Source organism: Falco naumanni, chromosome 4 (assembly GCF_017639655.2).
Source record: "Falco naumanni isolate bFalNau1 chromosome 4, bFalNau1.pat, whole genome shotgun sequence".
In the NCBI taxonomy this organism is placed as follows: Eukaryota; Metazoa; Chordata; class Aves; order Falconiformes; family Falconidae; genus Falco; species Falco naumanni.
In genome coordinates, this window is record NC_054057.1 from 32,903,053 (window position 1) to 32,924,157 (window position 21,105).

General features: G+C 37.6%; 1 protein-coding gene across 2 annotated transcripts in view; it reads left to right on the forward strand.

Annotated features, from left to right (window-relative positions):
* THSD7A (thrombospondin type 1 domain containing 7A) overlaps window positions 1–21,105 on the forward strand; it is a 288,313-nt gene that overhangs the window by 159,888 nt on the left and 107,320 nt on the right. For both annotated transcript variants that reach the window (XM_040590314.1, XM_040590313.1), the window contains exons 4-6: window positions 1,931–2,762; window positions 18,940–19,188; window positions 20,706–20,887. In XM_040590314.1, the coding sequence (XP_040446248.1) occupies window positions 1,931–2,762; window positions 18,940–19,188; window positions 20,706–20,887 (1,263 nt within the window). The remainder of the gene's footprint in view (window positions 1–1,930; window positions 2,763–18,939; window positions 19,189–20,705; window positions 20,888–21,105) is intronic.

Genomic DNA, 21,105 nt, shown 5'->3' on the forward strand with positions numbered 1-21,105 from the left:
GAGATAAAGTAGGGTAATCTTGCTGAAATGGAAACTGAAATGTATTTGTAATTAATATACATTTGTTTTTCTGGCTAGTTAACTAAACCTTGGAAACACTAATTCAACCTTAATCTGCAAAAAATACTGAGGAGTTTCCATGGGCTGACTTGGTCTCTGCCAGCTGGCATTGCTATGGATTATTAATGCTTAGGATTTTAGAACTACAAACAAACTGTTCAGTTGCAGTGTCCGCTTAAGAAAAGAGGCAATGAGGAGCAGAGGGTAAGTGTATAACCTACCATCAGCCCATTCCCAAACCGTTACTGAAGTTAATGTTGGATGAACAGCTGAAAATTGTGTTGAAGTCAATGAGAATTTTAATGCTTGTGGGAATCAGTAATAAAATGTGGCTTCATATTCCTTCCAGGCATTCAATAAGAAAGTGTTGTACACAATTTGTACCTGCCGTAGTTGGTTCAACTTACTCTTGTGCAGTACCAGAATTCTTCTGCTTTGGATATTACAAAGGTTCAGCCCAGCATGTGCCACAACTTTACTTACACAAATAGTCTTGTTACTGAGATCATTCAGATGAATGAGGATTGTGTGGCTTGGCCCCAGTTTCTGCAGGGAACATGAGCACTCAGTCAGAGAAAAGGTCTGTGTGACCAACGGTCTGCAGATAGATATCTTTTCTTTGGTAAATGGTTACAGGTTGGTTGGTTTGTTTGTTTGTTTTTCCTGAACTGCTTGTTCTTTTGCTCTTTCATAGTAAGTCAGTGCATGGTGTGTATGAGGGGAGGTCTTTAAAAACCTGAAAAACACAGGTTTTTTTACCCTCTGATTTGTGGATTTTGTGAGCTGAACCTGCTCAATATTTCAGGTTTTAATAACGGAAAAAGCAGCTATATCAGCTTTCAAGGATATAGTGTTGGGTTTTTTTTTTTTTGTTTGTTTTGTTGACACTGATTATAAGAATATGTTGAGTATTTACCATAGACCTTATATATTTTAGAAAAGCAATGAGTACATGTTACTTATGTGTACAAGTTGCTCCTGGGGAGATTCCAGTTGGACGCAAGAGGAAAATTTTTCACAGTGAGAGCCATCAGCCATTGGAATAATCTCCCCAGGGAAGTGGTGGATTCTCCAAACCCGGACACTTTCAATGCAGCTGGACAGGGTGCTGGGCCATGTTGTCTGGACTGTACTTTTGCCAGAAAAGGTTGGACAAGATGATCCTTGAGGTGTCTTCCAACCTGCTATTCTGTGATTCAATAACTTCTGTTCTTTGGAGAGTTATCAGCTGGTATGTCTCTGGTATGTCTTCAAGAACTCACTCTGTATAATAATTTCACAGATTGTGTGGAACAAACACTCCTTAACTGGTTTTAATTTTTATTTTAGTTATAATAAATGAAAGAATAGAAGTGACCTACCTAAAATTACCTTTGTTTTTCAAAATGTATTCTTTTGTTATTCTTACTATTTAATACAATATGGAATGAAGAGAACACGATATTAATTGGCATCAAGGTGTAGAGAGTAGTGCAGTAGAAATGTGAAGCAAAAACCAAAACAGTCCAGTAAAGGGTATTTATGCAGAGAAAGTAGATTAGATTCCTGCCTTGGAGAGGCAGACTTTGACTCCCGTCTTGCTAGTCAAAACTCCATGATCACTTTGTGATTGCTCAGGTCTTAGTTCTCTGTGTGATTAATTCCTTGTAGGTAAATATTCAATTTGCCTGGGATAAAAAGTGAAATATATCTGTCATCATCAAAATAGAGGATGAAGAATGATCCCATACTTATATTGTGCTTTCTAAGTTTCCAGGAAAGAAATTCTTAGAGGAACAGGAAATGCAAAACTGGTTCTGTGAGCTCAGTTTTGCATCACAGCAGAAAAATGCTTAAGTGTGCAATGTTAGCATCTTCTCTTGTTTTCCAGGTCCATGGGGGAGATGCATGGGTGATGAATGTGGTCCAGGTGGCATCCAGACGCGAGCGGTGTGGTGCGCCCACGTGGAGGGCTGGACCACGCTGCCGACAAACTGCAAGCAGCCGGAGCGGCCAGACAACCAGCAGAGCTGTTTTCGGGTCTGCGACTGGCACAAAGAGCTGTATGACTGGCAGATTGGCAGCTGGAACCAGTGCCAGCCCGTTCTGTCCCGCAGCCACGAGAAGCCCCTGGAGTGCCTCAGAGGGGAGGAAGGGATCCAGACAAGGGACATCACCTGTATCCAGAAATCCAATGGGGTGCCAGCTGAGGATGTCATCTGCGAGTACTTTGAGCCCAAGCCCCGCCAGGAGCAGGCATGCCTCATCCCGTGCCGGCAGGATTGCATCGTGGCTGAATTCGCCCCCTGGTCAGAATGTTCAAAGACCTGTGGCAATGGGCTTCAGCATCGAACTCGGCATGTTGTGGCTCCACCACAGTTTGGTGGATCTGCTTGTCCTAACCTCACCGAATTTCAGATCTGTCAGTCTAGCCCGTGTGCTGCTGAAGAAAGCCTGTATAGCCTAAATGTGGGACCCTGGAGCGCATGCTCAGTGCCCCATTCAAGGCAAATAAGGCAAGCAAGGAAACGTGGGAAGAATAAAGACAAGGAAAAGGACAGAGAAAAGGCAGTTCGAGATCCCGAGACTCATGAGTTAATTAAGAAGAAGAGGAATCGAAACAGACAGAATAGACAGGAGAACAAATACTGGGACATACAAATTGGTTACCAAACCAGGCAGGTCACTTGCACCCACAGAAATGGGAAAACTGCTGCTCTGAGGTAATCACTGTTTATTAGTCTGCACATCTTTCTTTTTCTCTGTTGAAGGTAAAGCATGCAGAAGTGCATGTGTTATTTTACACAAGCCCGAATCTCAATATGGGGCACATGCTATTTCCATTATGAACATCCCTTATCAAGCTCAAGGTGTTTCTGTGACATGAAACATGCAAACTGTGCTGGTGATCATACTAAGCATCATATAAATATGCACTGTTAAACTATGGTAACTCCCTAGCCTCTCTTTGTCTAAACAGATTTCCCCCAAAAGCTTGAAGATATTTTTCAAATGCCTGCTCTCTTTCTGTTGGCTCAGGCAGGTTTTCTCTCTCTAACAAGTCGTGTGTGTTTGGAAGAGGTGATGTTACTGCTTTTAAAGTTCTGGGCACAAAGACTTAACAGGAAGCTGGGCTAGGTCAGACTCACAGTAAAAGCAGAAAACAGAGAAATTTGATGCATGAGAAGTCAGTATCTATTCTTTCCAGTACCTTTTGTTTTGAAATAGAAGAGCATGAAATACTATTTGTCCTTCTTGATTCCTATAGCAAAATTCCTGGAAGGACTGTGAAATCTCTCTGTTCCTTCCACGTACTTCCTCTTTTTCTTTCTTATCTACGTTTTTATTCTGTCTGTCTGGTTTTTCTGACATTTTGAAAAAAATTATTTATTTATTATTTTACTTTTCAAGAGTTTTGGCAGTCTCAGATGTTTTGATAACTTTTTATAGGCTTCTGGCTATGTTTCTACAACTGTATTATCTTCCACTTGTTTGTTTTACCTGGCATTCTTGTGCTAGCTCATTTTTTTCCCCTAATTATCCTCCAGAATGTTTGTGTCCAACTCAAAACTCTTTCAGTATAGTTTACCTTTCTCTGTCTTTCGTGTGACTATTTCTATTTCCTTCCCTCTAGTTCAATGCATGATTATTCAGTTTTACTTCAACTGTGAAATGACTAAGATACCTTGCTGAATGAGGCTGACATCCATTGCTGCTATGTCCCTGTTTATGACCTTTTTTCAGGGTATTTTACTTTGGAATTTTTGTTGTGCCAGTTAAACATTCTATCATAGAACTTGCAATCACTTTGAACTTTCCTCTCTATTTTCCTCTAATAAAATTATATATTATAGTTTTTCAAGTGTAGTTAATATAGTTAATATTTTTTTTAGTATATATCCTTTCAAGATAGGATCCAGCAGTAAAACAGTAAAATGATGAGAGGTATGATGAGGGGTCCCTGGCTTCAGGGAAGAGCAGAAAAATTTTGTTTAGTTGGAAGGAGGGACATGCAAGTGAAGATGTCTAGTGTCTATGAGTATGTAAAAACCCGTCACAAAGAAGAATGGAACAAGCTATTCTCTCTGTATTATGATTGTATAGGAAAAGCAATAATGGGCTAATCACAGCAGTGCTGCATGAGGTTAGACTTCTCAATACTGGGAATAGTGAAGCTCTGGAAAAGATTGCCTGGGGAATGCGTGGCACCTCTATCCTCGAAGGTTTATAATAGGTTAGAAATGCATGTGTGAGTAACGGCACACCTTGAGTAATTTTTGGTTAGGGAAGGGGTTGACTGCATGCATTTTTGCAGTCTTTTCATAGCTCTGGTTTTTCTATGGTTCTTTCATATTTTGACCCATGTTTGGATGATTATCTGCACAAGGAATCTCAAAATCAGTTTGCTCAGGCAGTCCCAGGTGTTGGCTGAGGCACTGTCTCAGTGCTGGTACAGAAAGAGGTTGCCTTTATCCTTTCCTTTTCCAGCCTTACATCATGCAGCCCACACTGCCTAACCCAGAAACATCATTACCCTTTAAATACAGGGAATAATTTATTAAGCATATCAGTTGCTAGTAGATAGCAGCCAGGTACCCTGTTTGAAAGTTCCCAAGTTTTTGTAAGGTTAAACAAATAATTCAGAACTACCATGTCAAAAAAATATTTTTTTAGAAGTAAAAAAAAAATGGGGGGCAGGGAAACATTCATATGCTCAGGCTCTGATAAATCATAAAAGAAAGTAATATTTTAATTGGAAGTCAATGATACACTTATAATCTTTACATTCATTTTTGAATTCATGCATATCAGTAATGCTATCTTAATTTCAGATACCTCAGTGTATACATATATATATGCACACTTCAGTCTGTAGCAGGAAAATGGATAAAATCCTCTTGCTTGAGGCAGTGAAACAATAGATAATACAATGTAGGAGTGATTCTTCAGAGGAGAAAATGATACAAATGGTGCAGTGGACATTTTGATGCCTAATGGATATAATTTAATGTTGTAAATGCACAAAAGATTTCTAATAGTCTTCACATCAAGCTTAACATAGAATCTTTTTCCCAGTTGGATAGTGAAAACAAGAAAATTTGGTTAAATGACTCATGTGAGAAATTCCAGCACTGATACCTTAGCTTTGAGAGACCCATGTATATCACCTATATTTCTGTTTCATTTAAGCTGCACTCTCCACTAAGTAGTCCAATGATTGATTCTGTGATTGCATTCCAGAATCTTAAGTAATAGAATTATTTTTCTGCCCAGGTTGTCAATGCAGCCTGCTCAAATGATTTTATAATCTTCATCACATAGTAACTGTGTTACTAAATAATATAGACAACTAAGGTGACTCTAAAACGTGCTGTGCTTGTGTGAAATGCTCTTCAGCTTGAATAGTCCATTTTCAGGGAGTTTTGACTTTAGCAATCAGAAACAATCAGCCCCCTGGCAGCATGACTGAAAGAAGAAGAAAAACCCTCAGGCGAGTAATACTTTTTGCAGAGGTAGCAAAATTAGTATAGTATAAAAAGGGTTTCAAAAAAACAAGTTTCAGAAGGGTGCTCCGGAGAAAATAGGTCTGTAACGCTGTCAGCAAAACTTCAAAAAGGCAAATTCTCTTGACACATCAGCACACCAGGCAGGGTAAAGAGAAGTGAAACAAGAAAATCAAAGTGTAATTTATACATTTTATTGCCAAGTGAACAATACATAGTCTTCCGTGAAGGATGAAATATTGGATTTTGTAATGCTCATTCTGCAATAATGTATGAGTTACATGGCCTGTATTTGCCTTATGTTTCCCTTAGTCTGAAATTCTGGTACAATGAAAATATCTTAATAATAGAAATGTTGGAGAAGAAAGAATTCAGTAATTAAAGGTGATTTACATGACTGCTCTAGATAGCTAACAAAACCTGGGCAGTGTTGCTGTTAGTGTAGAGGGCAGTACTGATCCTCTGAAATGTTTTCTTCTCGGTTTTGGTGAAAGTAGAGTTTGCCAGAGGTCTCACAGAGAGCTGTTAGGCAACAAACTGTCAATGTGGAGAAATGTAAAATGTATGTGAAAGTTCATGTTGAGTTACAAATCTGTTTGCACTATTACAAGTTGTGATTGTGCCTCATGTTAAACTTGTCATTTTCTATTGTAATATATACTCTGGTTTTGCATTCTCCTACTCTGCCAAATTGTTACTATTGATTCTCAAACATTTGCTCCTAATTGTCTTCCTGACCAGACTTTTTGGGGAGGTCTAAGAAAAAAATATTTTGTTTTAGCAGTGTTTAATTCATGCAGCCATTTTACTGAAATGTTTTGTTGAGTACCGACTGGATTGGGGAAAGAATTTGATATTCAGAACTGGAGCAGGTTATGAGCACAGACGTTTGTAACTGTAGGAACATGGAACTAGAGTATCTTCTTGGCCTGTATGTTTCTGCACTTCAGCAAAGATTTTGAAATCTTCTGACAAAGTACATGAAGATCCCCTGTAGCAGTTGGTCCACAGGCATGGGGGCAGCCTGCAACTGCTAAGAATCACTTAGCTCAAATAGCTGCAAAGGGGGCTGTAGTCAAAGCAGTTCTACAGGGATGAAACTGCCTATTAAAAACACCCAAACAAAACAACAAACCACAAAAGCCCCAGGAATTTCTGTGCTATTTCCTTTCTCTATCATTTGGATATCATTTGTTTTATCTTGCTTAAACTGGGACAAAAAAAACCCTGTAGGAATGAGGGGAGAAATGGAGGAGACCAAGTAGGAAACCGTCCCCACCAGCTGCAGCCCCCAGAACTGGTTAATATTCTCATGGCAGCACCTCTGTGGCAGAAACCTGTTTGTGAAGCTGAACATTACTGATAACTTGAAGTGAGAATTCAAGAAACAACAGTAAAATTTTAGATATATTTAGGGCTTTTATTCTTTGTTGGGAAATAACCTTATGCAGTAACAGCAGTGAAACATAATGGGAAAGAAAAGGATCCAAAATTTAAGAAATGCTGACAAGTTCCTCAGTGGATTAGTTTTAGCTCCTTTATGCACCTGATCATATGATCATGTTTCATTTGTTTCACCTCTGTGCTTCTCAGAAAGTAATTATTTGTTATTTCTTTTCATCCTCCTCACTCATTCTGTGCATTCATGCAATAGCTAGCAAACTATATCCATCCCTTGTAATGAATTAAACTCTCTTGGAAGTTTCCATCATGGTGTCATTGCAGTGCATTACTAGCTTTCAAGTTTGGGAGAGTCTGAGCTTTTATTTATTCCAATACTATAGCTGAGACAGGAGAGATGACAGTAGGGCCAAAATTATTGAATTGTCTTGCAGATTTTGGGCATTCAGTTTTTGAGTATATAATGCCTGTTTTTTCATCAGTTTGGGTTTTTTTTTGTTTGTTTGATTTTTTTAGATAGTATTTGCTTAAAGCACACCCACTATATTCACTACTGGCCACAAGTCTTAAGCTGGATAACCAGGGGCTGAGGAATTAAAGAATGGCAAACTGAACATGTAGGCTGATGAGCAAGTGATACTCCAGATGGGTTGGCAGAAAAGAAGAATCTGCTCCTCTAGGATGCCATTTTAACTTTTGTCCACCTTCCCAGGTCCTGAAACCTCCTAATCCAAGTGCTGACCTTCCAAATCATGCAACAAATGCCTCCATCCACTTTATGGACTCTCACTTGTCTTTTAAATTATAGGCTGTGTGAAGGAGGAAGATAAAAAAAAAAATAACAGCATAAGCCTGTTACTTTCTTTATGCCATTGATCTGAAGAAGCAGACAAGTCACCCTGAGGTATACGCTGTCAGACAGCAAACAAAAGAGACATTCAGACATATAATACAGCGGCTTAGTTTGTTGGACCCTATAATATACTCCTTACTTAGAAAAAGTCTTAAAAGATTCTCAGTACCTCTCTGAACTGTGCCATGAGGCAAGAGGCAGAATGGGTAATCTGTATGAATGTGGTGGTGGCTAAGGCCCAGTAGCTTCAAGGGGACAAACTGTGGGAAGGTGAGGGAATAGTAATGCAGAGGACAGGTTATAGAGATGAAGGAGCATAAGCAACCTTTCACTTGCTCATTGAGGGCCAGACGGAAGTATGCATGTCTACAGGTGTTTTTTATGTTACTAGAAAGGCTGTTTTTGTAGAACAAGCTCACCACACTTGAAGGGTTGAGAAGCTGTAAGTGGTTCACTAACAGCACACCTGTAAATAACAGATCTTTGGATAATAAGCTATATACAATTACCTTGATAAATTAACTTGGGGTCATATAGAGCGCATGCTGTTAACAATGGAGAACAGGGAAGAGTCATCTTGGAAGAAAAACCTCCTAATAGGTAAAAACTGCAAGGTAATTGTCAGATGCATTGGGATAATAAAAATGCATAATGTTATTAGAGAAAGAGGACACAATCACATTGCTTTCTTACTGTTTTCCACTGTGCTTTTAGAATTTCCACGAATTTGAAAGTCAGAAGCATCCCATATATTTTTAATGTGATTTTGGTGAAGAAAGTAGTTTCTGTGGATACGTATAATACTATTCACTGAGTGTTCCTTTCTATTCTAAGTACCTGCTCCATCTCTTACCGAGGCTGCTGTTTTGACAGTCGCGTGTCAGTATTGCTATACATTTGACATACCATGCCAAGATCTAGATTTAAGATGGAAACGTACACACTGTGCTGAATAATTGAAACAACAGCAATGAACCATTTCTTTCTCCATGCCATATTTTAACTCTTTTCATATAGTGAACTCTTTTCATATAGTTCTGTCATTTAGATGTATGACATTCATATATTTCTGTACAAAGCATCAAGACTGGATGCCTTTCTAGAATACATTTTTTATTCAAATACATGTAATTGGTCTTCCTCAGCAAAATATAATAGCCTGTAATGTAATGGGGGTCGAACCACCTGTTCTGATAATCTCTTGTGGCCATAAATCCCATGCATGAACAAATGAATTCTATGAATGGATGCTATGTTGAATTTCTAGCCTTAATTTTGTAAGAGATTGAGATGCAGATCCCCAGAATGGCTGAGTTGGGTACTTCAGTGCTGAATTTTCAGTGGTCCCACTGAAAATAAAATGTTCAGCATGCCTTCTAATACTGACCACTTTTTTCTAAATGTTGGAGACTGAAATGAAACCAGTGATATTGTTACAGCTAAGCATCAATACAGGGGAAAAACATCTAAAATAATACCTGAAACAAAACTACTATTAGTAATATAATTTTCAGTATTTTTAAAAATTATTTTAACTTCAATATTGCATATTTTTATTCATGAAGTTTGGCATTCTGTTATTTTTTCTCTGTTAATAACCCCATGAATCTAACTGTTAGGATCAAAATAAATGCTGGTTAATGCTATTTAACAAAAATTCCCACTGAAAAAGGGAAATTACCCTCCCAAAATAAGCTTTAAGAATTCATTTATTCTAGATGACTTTTGCCAAATAACTTTCTCTATCAGTTTTAAAATTGCCTGTAGCATGGGATGTGCATGCATGTCACTGTACCATTGGATTGTGAAAGACAGTATCTTTTCCTAATACTTTCTGCTTTCTTGTCTGCTCAGATGCTCCTGGTATCTGCAACAACCCCACAGCAGCTGTTTGGGTGGAGTAAAACTTCTTGCTTTGCCTGTATTAGCTAACATATTTTTCCATGACACAGTAGCTGTAATCACTGTTTTTTCTCCCATAATGTAGAAAGCCTGAGTGGTTTTGTTTTTTTCAAAACATTTCTGGCTGTGCATAATTGTTGGCAGAATTAAAGTTGTGAAAGAATCATGGGAAAGTAGTCTTGTGAAAAGGACTTAGGTGGACAGTACTTGAATTGTAAATGAAGAAAAGTGGCCTCATTGTTGGTGTGATTATAACAGCCCATTATACTGTGTGGTACTAACAGTTTCTCAGAACAATGTACAACTTGACCAATACTAAACAGTGCAGCTTTAGGGAAAAATTAATCAGGACTATATTGTGAGGGATACTTGTTACATTTTGCCACTAGGAAAAGGTACAGGCACTGTATTTTCACTAACTGCTTTAAAGAAACAAGTGTGTACCAACCAAACTCTCAAGGACAACTAGACTTCACAAATTCCAGTTTACATCTTCAGAGTAACTCATGGGGCTATCTAAACTCTGGATCTAAATCACTTTTCTACGATTCCTGCTGTCTAGTACCTGCTTATTAAACAGATTCTTTTTTCATTTAATTTTATTTATGAGAAAATCAACTGTGTTTTTCTTTATACCAAAGAGTTTATCACAGTATCTTTCAAAATCCAGCTATACCTTTGATCCAAGAATGGTATAGTGTTTGTTTGTTTGCTTTAGGGGTTAATGTATCCAACAGGCTGTATAAACCCTGAGAAGAACACTGCATAGAAGATAAATAGCTTGTTGCAACTCACTGGGACATCGTGCTTGATTCTTGTCTCTGTATGCTGACTCCAAAATCCCTGTTACTCATACTGACCATCTTTTAAGGCTTTATGGTGGTCAGATAAGGACCAAGGAGACCCTACATCTTGAATATTAAGATCTGGATTTAGTCCCGAATAACACAGAAGATTAATATTTAGCATGAATATTACTGGATTTTGTCAGGCCTCCTGACTGGTAGAGTGATCATTCAAGGCTGCCGTAGAAAATTGCACACATAGCTACATGTATTTCAAAGGTTCATTTGACCTTCTGAGCTGACCAGATTATTTCTTGAGGTAGTTCTGTCAGAGGATGTGAGGATCCAGGCTGTGGCACTGCCCATGGGCAGTCAGATTTGCCAGCAGTGTAAGCCTGAGCTTTTCTAGGGTGGGTGGTGCGGGACATGTTTTACTCCTTCTCTGTGAGGTTGCAGTTAAAAGAAGCCGATGTGGCCTTTGGAAAGTGTTCCATATAGTCTCATGTTTCTTTCAGCAGTCTACTGACATGTAAGCAAACTTTAAGCAATCTACTGAGAAAATTAAAATATTCTTGTATTCAAATCCTGGTTTAATTTATTTATTGTTTTAAAAGTTCTTTGGGAGTTGGGTCAATGTTAATTCATAGCTGTAGGATGTCTTGCAAGGACACTGTCCAGCTTAGTGGTTTGTTTTGGTGGGGTTTTTAATTTTGTTTTTCTTTTAAATCACAAATCTACTTTCTGATACTTTTCCAGAAGCTTCCTCTAGCTTTAGTTTGCTCTTCGGTCAAAAAAGCAGCCTCGACAAGCCTGCTTCTGTGTATTTGTGTTTGTGTGTGTAATTTTGGTTTTCAAGTGCTAAAGTAACATCTAGTTTTGGTGTTCTCTAAGCAATTTGTCACTGTTCCAAGTCTTTCTGCAGACAAGTTTGTTAGGTCAAATGGGCTTATGTGTCAATAGTTTTCATCTTGTGGCCGGTAGGAAACACTGAAACCCATTTTCCTAATGGTATCCAATGATGTAATGTCTCATGAGATCAGCAAGACTTCTAGAGAGACTCTCATGGTTCCTGATGATGCAGCTGGTTGTGGAAGATGCTTGATGGTGTACAGGACATTCAAGGCCAGGAAATGGTTAAATCATTCTGCTCTGAGGGAGCCCTGCTGTGTTTTCTTTTATCTGCCAGATAGTCTTGACTCTTCTTCCTTAGTGTTTAGATGAAGCCACTTAAAAACCTGTTAAATGATCCTGGATTTCTTTAGCATGTTGATCCTGCTTTGATCTGAAACTTTCAGAAGCAGCTCACTTTTTCTGCCGAACTGCTGCATCTCCTCATATCATACTCAGTATGGGTTTCTTCCAGCCAGTTAGCTTAGGTTTTGGTTATGTCTTCTTCACTCCTCTCAAGCTTTTAAATCAAGTCTTGGGTGTTTTAAGTCAAGTCTTGGGTGTTCAAAACATAATTATGTTGTTGGGATTTTGCTTTGGAATACAAGCAGAGCTTGTATTTTTTGCTGAAAATGGAGTAGCCTTCTTCAAAAAGAATGATAATTTTCTTCCCCAAAGGTGCGGTTGTTGAACTTCTCAGCAGACAGAGCACGTTCTGACCCCAGACCCCGTCCTGATCACGAAGGACACGTGATATCTAATCCCTGTGGTACTATATAGTATGAGGGATGTAAGGGGAGGAAGAACACAGTTTTTTTTCCTATTTTTTTTGTGTGTGGTGTCTGAAAAGGTCGATGTCTGTTTAGTGTCTCTTAATAACGCCTGCTGCACTGAGCTCTCATGAGGATGGTGAGACATGGGAGTGTCTGCTTTCCACACTAGGGCTGAGCGTAGGTCAGACATGCCAGGGCTTGAGCAGCCTGTTGTAGGTGTAGGTGCAGGTACAGAGAACTTCAGAGGCACAAATCTGTACATGAAAGATCAGTTTTCAATTTACAGGTAAAATTCCACTTAAGTCCTTTTCAGTCTACCTCAAACCCATGGCTTTTGTTTCTCATGAGTGCCAGAAGTTTATGTTGGCATCAGTATCTCTCCTGAATCATAGCCATGTTGTTCATTTCAGAACAATGGGCATCTCTGTATGTAATCAAATGGGAAGTCATCTGGAGAAAAAGTAAATACCTCAGAATTCCAGGAGAATTTATACAGTGAATGAAAACAAGGAATAATAGCTGTGAACATTTCATTAAAGAAAACCAAAGCCGAATGTTGATAACGGTGAAGGAATGGAAAAAATATGGCAAAATAATGCCAACTAGAATTATTAAAGAGACTGTTTGTCTTGCATTAACCTTGTCAGTTGGGTTTTATTACTTTAAATTATAGGTAAAAACAGTAAATAGCAGTTCTTAAATATCAGCACTGGGTGAATAAATTGAATTTATTGTAAAAGACACATTCTCCACTGTACAATTTTAGGTTTAAATTGCAGCCCTCACATTGGAGCTCTTTTACATTTAAACATGAAGAGCAGCTGTATTGGGAAAGCAGCAAACTGATCTTCAAAATGGTGTCTCCTTAATACCTTAGATCTGTGGACTCATAATTCCATTAATTTATAGATTATCCAGTTATAACGATGTGCAGATATTTTTGGGAGTGTCCTCAGAGTGAATCTTGAACAACCCTTAAATCCAGGCCAGTTTTACATCTCAAAGTTGCACATGCAGTAGAAAGGATCTGTAATTGCAGAATATAACTGTGTTCAAGTAAAATGAGATTAAGTGGAAGGGAACTCTTGGACCTAACAGAGACAGCTGAGGAGACAGCTTATAGAAATCCCTAAAGCTCACAAATGTTACAAAGCAAGTGAGTAGAGTATGGTCTGAAGTAGAGTAAGGTCTGAACTCAGAAAGTGAAATTTACAGAGCAACTTTAAAGCAAAAATAACTAACTGCAGTTATTAACAAGTAAAAAAAGTGTGTAACCCATTGTTTCCAAGATTATGTAGATGCCAAAATCTTATCTGGATTCGAAAGCATTTGCACTAATTCACGGAGGAAAACTGTATAAAGGGCTCTTCAGTGCAAAGATACAACTTGTGTGCAGGAATTCTTTAAGCCACAGTTTGCTGGAAAACCAGTGTGTATGCTGGGAAAATGTGACCGAATACTTGCTGTCTTTCAGTTTTCACCCTCCATTTGCTACTGCCAAGGCAGGTAACAGACTGCACGGATTATTAGTTAGAACCACTCAGCCATTCTCATGCTGCTGTTCATCTTTTCTTGTTAACTCTTCTTGCCAGTTATCAGTCCAATATGTTATGGAAGAAACCAGCAAAAGCAGAAAACCTCTTACTTGTACATGTATAGCTTATGGAGTAAAATGAGTCCTGTTGCCTTGCTTAAAACACATTTATTTTTCCTATTTATTATGCATAAATTTAGAGACCAGTCCTATGGTCATGCATTACCAAGTATTTGGCTTTATGCATGCAGTATGCATGGCTTTATTTATTGGACAAATTTAGGAAAAAAAAAATTTTTTTTCTAGTTGGGCTTATAGAGGAGGAAATTCCAATGATCCCTTCCATGACTTTTCTACACAACTTAAAAGATAAATTTTGAGACTGAGATTACAGACGCTCAAATGGGTCATTGGCATACAAAATTAAGTTGTCTGGATTTTTAAAATTGTAAAAGCATGATTTACTTTCTAATAGAAATTTAGGATACCTCAGAAATAAATATTTTGCCTCTTGACTAATCTGATTTTATCACACATTTGCAAGCTTATCTTCCAATGAGGAGACTGCTTTCAGCTGCACAGCTTGCTCATTCGTACGTGGGTACCATACATGCAATTTACTCCAAGCTTATGCCTCAAGCTTTAATCTGTGTCTGTAGCCTTAGTTACCCCGTAAATTACTTTGAAATCCCCAAGGGGAACCTTCCTATCTAAAGCAACATTTAGTTTTTATTTATTGCAGTAAGAGCAAAAAGGAGGCTACAGAACGTGAGTAGACACAAATTCCTGACCACACATCCCCAAAAGAGGTTGAGCAGCAATTATGTTCCATATTTTGCCCTTTGAACCAGCATTACTTTTTTTTTTTTTTTTTTAGTTCATTTATCTAATCTAAGTATTTGAGGTCAGGAATAGGTTTGATGTTGGCTTAATAGCAATAGGGTTCGTTTATCCCCTGGGATGTTTTTGTTTGCTTGGGATTGCCTTCTCTTTCCACTGTGTCATCTACATGCTTATATACTTTAAGTGTCGGTTCCCCATTGTATCTATGTATTGTCTGAAATGGTACTTTCTCAAAATACAGCCTTACTTCAAATCGTATAATGCCCTCTTCCCTGCCAAAGGACAGACACTTAGAGCACTGTCCTTTGAATGTATTTACTGGATTGAGAGAAAGTACCCACAGACTTTACATGTTGCTCTTATGCTACCTGTTCTTGTAGGCAGTTTGCTCTGTTGACTTATAACAGAATTTTAATGCAACTCATGTACTTTTCTTTGAGCTTTCCAAGCTGTTATCTGGAAAGAACTATATGGGTCGATAGTGAGGATTATGTGTACACCCTGTACTTTTTGAATGGCTGACTTTGTATATAGTGTATACTTAAATGTTACTGAAATTACGCAGAGCATGGAGATGTTTGATGCAGAACTTCTAGTGGTTTGGCTGGTATCATGACACGAATGTGAGCTGTCTGTTTTTATCTTCTGATCTGTTACCTGCTCATTTGCTTTTTCTCCTGTGAGAAGGTTCATCCAACTGAGTAACTAAATCAGATGCATAAATCCATCAGCAAGTGCAGAGCGATTTACATGACATTAAGCTTTGCTTTAAATTATTTGCGGAGACCAAATCTCTAACATTAGGTACCAGACCCAGAAGACACTATTTGGTGTAACAAAGACATTCCCAAGTTTCAATGAAGGATCAATCTATGCAGTTTCTTGGATCAGACATTTAAAGGAAATGTGACCAGCCTTCTCAGCTAATGTATTGCATACACTGAACTTTTAAAATGGCACATGCATCTTTCAGAGTTAACATTTTTATACAATACACAATTAGTAAGTTTAATTATGAATGTCTGTCTATATATAGTCACCTGCACTGAAAGGTATGAGAAACATCTGTTTCTCTTGATAAGATAAAGTTTGAAAATCTTTTGAAGATCTTTTACAAGTGTCAAGAATAGTAAGAGAAGAGAAAAGATCTTTGAAAAATGAGAGGGGACTTTGGAACATCAAATACATTGTTCCTAAATTTTCTGGGAAAGGGGGATATGTAGGGATGCAACATGTAATTAAGTGTAGAGTAGTTTAGTTGCGGATAATAGATATACATGCACTTGGGACAGGGAAAGGTGGTAGTGAGGGAAAAGATTTGTAATCTGCTCTGGAGACTACTTTGTTCCCTTCAAAGAGATTGAAGCACTTCCATAATAATTTACTTAACTAAAGAGTTTTAACTAGGTCTTGTTTAGACAGATTTGTAATACTGGGAGTTTAAATGTGATGCTTCCCTAGTCCCTCTGTGATCTAGAATGCAACACTTCTGCTGCTGCCTGCAACGTGAAGGCAAACTCTTGATAATAGCCATTTGTAATTAGTGCTCTGTTTCTCTAAATTGTTCAAGGAAAACCAAGTGTTAAAAGAAGAAAGAGCAGCTAATTTGCTTGTCTGACACTTCTTTTGCCAATTGTAACTTTCTTTGCCCTCTCAAAAACATAATATGACAGTATGTATAACAGTAAAGAGATTGTTTGCTGGTGACTTAGAACAGTATCAGTTAGTTGGTATTTACATAACACTGCAAGTGGTGCATAGTTTTAACAAGCAAGCAAGGAAATAAATGGATAACTCACTTTGCCTCTAGTTTGTCTCCTTAGTAATATTTATGATCTGGTTACAAGAACTTTAGAACTTAATAGTTTTATAGCTTATTTAAAATTAATTTTATAAGTAAATATTTGAAGTGAGGCATGCTTTAACTCTATTGCTTTACTTCTATCAACGATCATAAGTAATGAATGGTATTAGTAATATAGTACGATTCTGTTTGGGTCCTCTTTATACCTGCATATGGAATTAATTGATAACAAACAAGATAAAATGACCATTCTAATTACAAAAGCTATATTGACAACAGCTTTTAATAAAAAAAAAAAAAATTAGTATGAAGCAGAAAGTACTAGCCTCCTAAATCTATGCCACTGTCCAAATAACCCTTCAGTTGAGTACTGTGAGCAAATCTAGGTCTAAATTTATAAAAACATTTTGCATCATGACCCACAGAGGGACTTTCAGCATCACGGTATTCAAGATTACAAGGCTACTGAAAAGCATGAAACTTCAGGAAGTCTTTTTGCATATATGGCAATAACAGTTTAAGGATCTGTGAAATGAAATTTTCTAATCTAAAGCTGTAGTAACACCTATGTTGAATTCTTTGTGAATGATCTAGTAGCACTTGGAGTCTGAAAAGTGTCTAGTACCTATAGTAATCTTTCAGGAAGTGACTATAACCTTTAAAAATTAATAGATATCATTAATTTGCAGGGCTTGCCTTAATTTTTAAGTGGAGTTGATTGACAACTCTCTGTTAAAAAGTGTTTTTTTTTTCCAATCTTTTGCCCATCTTAGAATCCATGAGGAATAGATCTATTCTCAAGTCATTACAATGTGTGTCTTTGTTGGATAAATGAGTCTATATGTTTTGGCAAAGGTACATAAACTCCTATACAGCATTTGACAGTACTGTAGTCTGATGACAGACGGGGTTACATGAAGGTGAAAAAAGTCCATTATTAAAGAACAATTTTCTCAAAAGCTTTGCGTGTCTTTCATCTGAAACAGGGTGTAGCTTCTGTCCTTAAGCAGAATAAATGTTGTCTGTCATGTGTTAGGGCTTCTCCACCAACAACACCCCTTTAACGTAACAAGAACATAAGAAATCCCCTACTGAGTAAACTCCTGTGGTCTGTCAAGCCCAGCAGTGTCTCGGGCCTATTGGCTCCAGCAGCAGCAAAAGGCGATGCTATGTAAAGACCAAGCATAAGAGGCCTGGCTGCCTTTTGCAGCCCATTCCCTTTGTATTTCTCCAGTATCCTGAGCCAACGTATTAGGGATGGTGGCTAATATATCCCACCTTGTCGTTTTAGTACCCACATATAGACCTATTGCCCACAAATCCATCCAACCTCTCTCTGAACATGCTGACACTGTCTCTACAATCAGGACCTTCTGTTAACAAGCTGCAGAATTGCTCTTGTATATAGAAATACTTTGTTTGTCATGTTTTTAAATCTCATTAGTCTCATCAAGTACCCCTTGTTCTAGTATTACAAAATTTTGCTAATAGCGGTTCAACATGATCTTGGATATATGGGTAGGGCAAAATTTTGTATGGCAACAAAATTGTTATAAATATTCCTTATTCTCTTTTATTTCAAAATGTGTTCTATTAAAAGGAAGAAAATGAGCCTTCATTGAGCCTACCATAGGACTGGTACTGAACAGTGTTTCATTGTGTCGTCTGCAGTGCTAATAAATCTTTTTCCTCCCTGTTTAACTACTTCAGAAGCCAGAATTTCATTCCAAGACAGTCATGGTAAATATATTTATGTTGCAATTATAATTAAGGAGTTAAAGTTATGATCACTTTAATTATAGTTTAGCTTCTCTATTGCTCATTTTCCTATTGTGAATCAAGCTTTACAGTAGAAATGTTAGTTTCTAGTTAGAATATAGCATTTAAAAATGCAGAGGCATTTAGAAGGAGAAAATGTTGCTGACAACATATGTAATATATGAATGAAGCAATCAGATGGGGAATGGAAATTACATGACAGCCTTCACGAGGAACAGGAAATTAAAGCTATGGATTCACTGCAGCAGGGAAAGCTCTGCTTTAAGGTAGAGATTATTCCCTTTTTAGACCATGAGGCATCACTGTGGCAATATACCAGCTGTTAGCAAAGCAAATTACTAGTGACCAAGTATTCAGTATATTTGACATTGTGTTTTTAAACAATTTTTACTCTGGAAATGAGAAGATGACCTTGAGCACTTGGTTCTCTTCAAGAACATTGTATAGCTATCTCTGTTATTAATCCTCTGGTTCATTTTTGTTCCAAGAAAAAATAATTGAGTATACCTAAAAATAAAACATAAGCAGTGAAAATTGTATTTACTTCGTCTTTTGCACTTCTATATATGTATGAAGATTTATATTTTAATTTTGATCACAGATATGGCAGTAGTGGTTGTTTCTAACCATAACAAAAAATATATCTAATTTCAGTCACTTTAACAACAAGCTGTTTTGCCTGACTTTTGGGGATCAAATACATGTGGACTGGACCTTAACAGCTTTACAAATATTTACTGACTTTGCATGTTGCAACAGATATTGCATTTCTGTAGGAGTTCATGACTGTCTGTGAATATGTGTGCTGAAAATTGTAATGTTCTCTTATTACAGCTTCTGCAAACAAGACAAGTTGCCCATTACATTCCAGTCCTGTGTGATCACGAAAGAGTGCCAGGTGTCAGAGTGGTCAGAGTGGACCCCCTGCTCCAAAACCTGCTTTGACATGACAACCCCTAAGGGGAATCGTACAAGATCACGGACCATTAAACAGCTCCCTATCGGCAGTGACAGTGAATGCCCACAATTAGAAGAAACAGAGCAGTGTGTTTCTCAAGGAGATGGTGTGGCACCGTGCATTACGTAAGTTGGTTCATTTCAGTTCTCCTTATACTAAAATGAAGAATTCAAATTAGCGTGCAGGGCTGGTAATGGAATATCAATCAAACCATTACTAAGGAAATAATAGGTTTGATTTTATTTCTTTTTCTCCTCTGTGTTCAGTGCTCTTCTTAAAAGCCTGAAGAAGCAAGTAGCTGCTTTATAGTTAAACCATTTCCTCATCTAAATACAGAAAAAGTAACAAATATGTATTTTTTCATTTTTGAAAGGGAATGTTTATGCATATGCAGGCTCAGTCAAGACATAATAAATTACTTGTCTTAATTTGTCAGTGGTCTTTTCCCTACATAATGTTTCTACCAAAATCATGGTTTTCTGAAGTACTTGTCTGCAGACAAAATTCTGAACACAGGAAAGAGGTGATAAACATCTATTTAGAAGCCAGACTTTTTTAGTGAGACTCCTATTCAGCCCAACAAAGGCAACTGGGTCCCAAATGCAAAGTGGGAGAGACTAACAGTTACAATAAATAAATTAACCCTGTTTAAAGTTTAGGAGAAATGACAGCAAGCACTTTACAATTCAAGAGATTGCTGTAATCCTTATCAACAAATCAAGATTAATATTAAAGTTCCAGCTGTGCTTTTTCTTTATCAGACTGAGAAGAAGGTCTGGGGAAATGTCATTCGATGCTAAGCATCTTTGACTGCAGTACATATTTTTCATTTAAGAGTTGAAATGTCATCTTTCCCCATCTCCAGCCACTTTAGGAAGCAGTTTGCTTGATTTAGCTTTAAAGTCCTTCTTGGGTAGAGAATTCTGTGGCATTTCTTGTGGTTTGTAATCCTGATTGGGGTTTAACTGGGAGTCACAGATTTTTGGTGTGCATTCACTGATTAGAAAGCTCACAGCTTCTCATCATTCATCAGTACCCAGCAGAGATGCTTCAGTACTGCAGAGCCATCTTCCTCTTGACAGTGAAAAAGAAACTTACTGAAAGGTTTTTCTGAAGTAATAATAAAAAATACAATTATAGTTTTACCTTGATATTCAAGAGAAATTCTGTCTCATATCAAAAAAGAACAGGAGGCTTTCGGTGGTTGTGACTTTGTCCCTTCTCCTTTTCTGACTCTTCTGTTTCTCAGTGTGCACATTTTTTTGAAATTTTTGCTTTGGTTCATATAAATTGTCTAGTTCTAAACAAATGCTGAGTCACAATATTGACAGCTTATCTGAATATAGAGTTTATGTGTCTGTATGTCAAGTTTTTCTTCCCTCTAATAAAGTATTTATATGTGCAGTATGTTTCAGGAACTGAACAGAAAGGATCTTCCTAAAAAGTAATAATTTCAAATAAGAAATAATAGAGGAAAAGTTTTCACTCACATAAAATATCAGACAACATATCTCTGTGTGCAAGAAATTGTGGGGCTCAGGCCTTTTAGAAAATGAATAAAGCTGTTAAGGTGTTTCAGCTTGTATAATGTAATGCTGTGTAAAATGGCTTCTGAAGACCCAGTTAACAAAATTTGATCCAGGTACGGTTGGCGGACCACAGAGTGGACAGAATGCCGCGTCGATCCTCTACTTAGCCAACAGGACAAGCGGCGAGGAAATCAGACGGCGCTGTGCGGAGGTGGCATTCAAACCCGTGAAATGTACTGTGTGCAAGCTAATGAAAATCTCCTCTCCTATTTAAATACCCTCAAGGAAAAAGAAGGTAAATTTGATTCACTTGCAATTGAATTAGTGTGAAATCAGAGCACTCCAGCATGCCAGGACTCCCTGACAGCCACTGTCTTCTGTCATGAAAGCCTTATCTTGCAGTTTATTATTTTCTAGTTCAGATGAAAATGCTTAATTGCAGTAGCAGAGATTTCATTCTCTATGCTGAAAATATTGGTTCCTAGCTACAAATTGCTATTTCTGAATATCTAT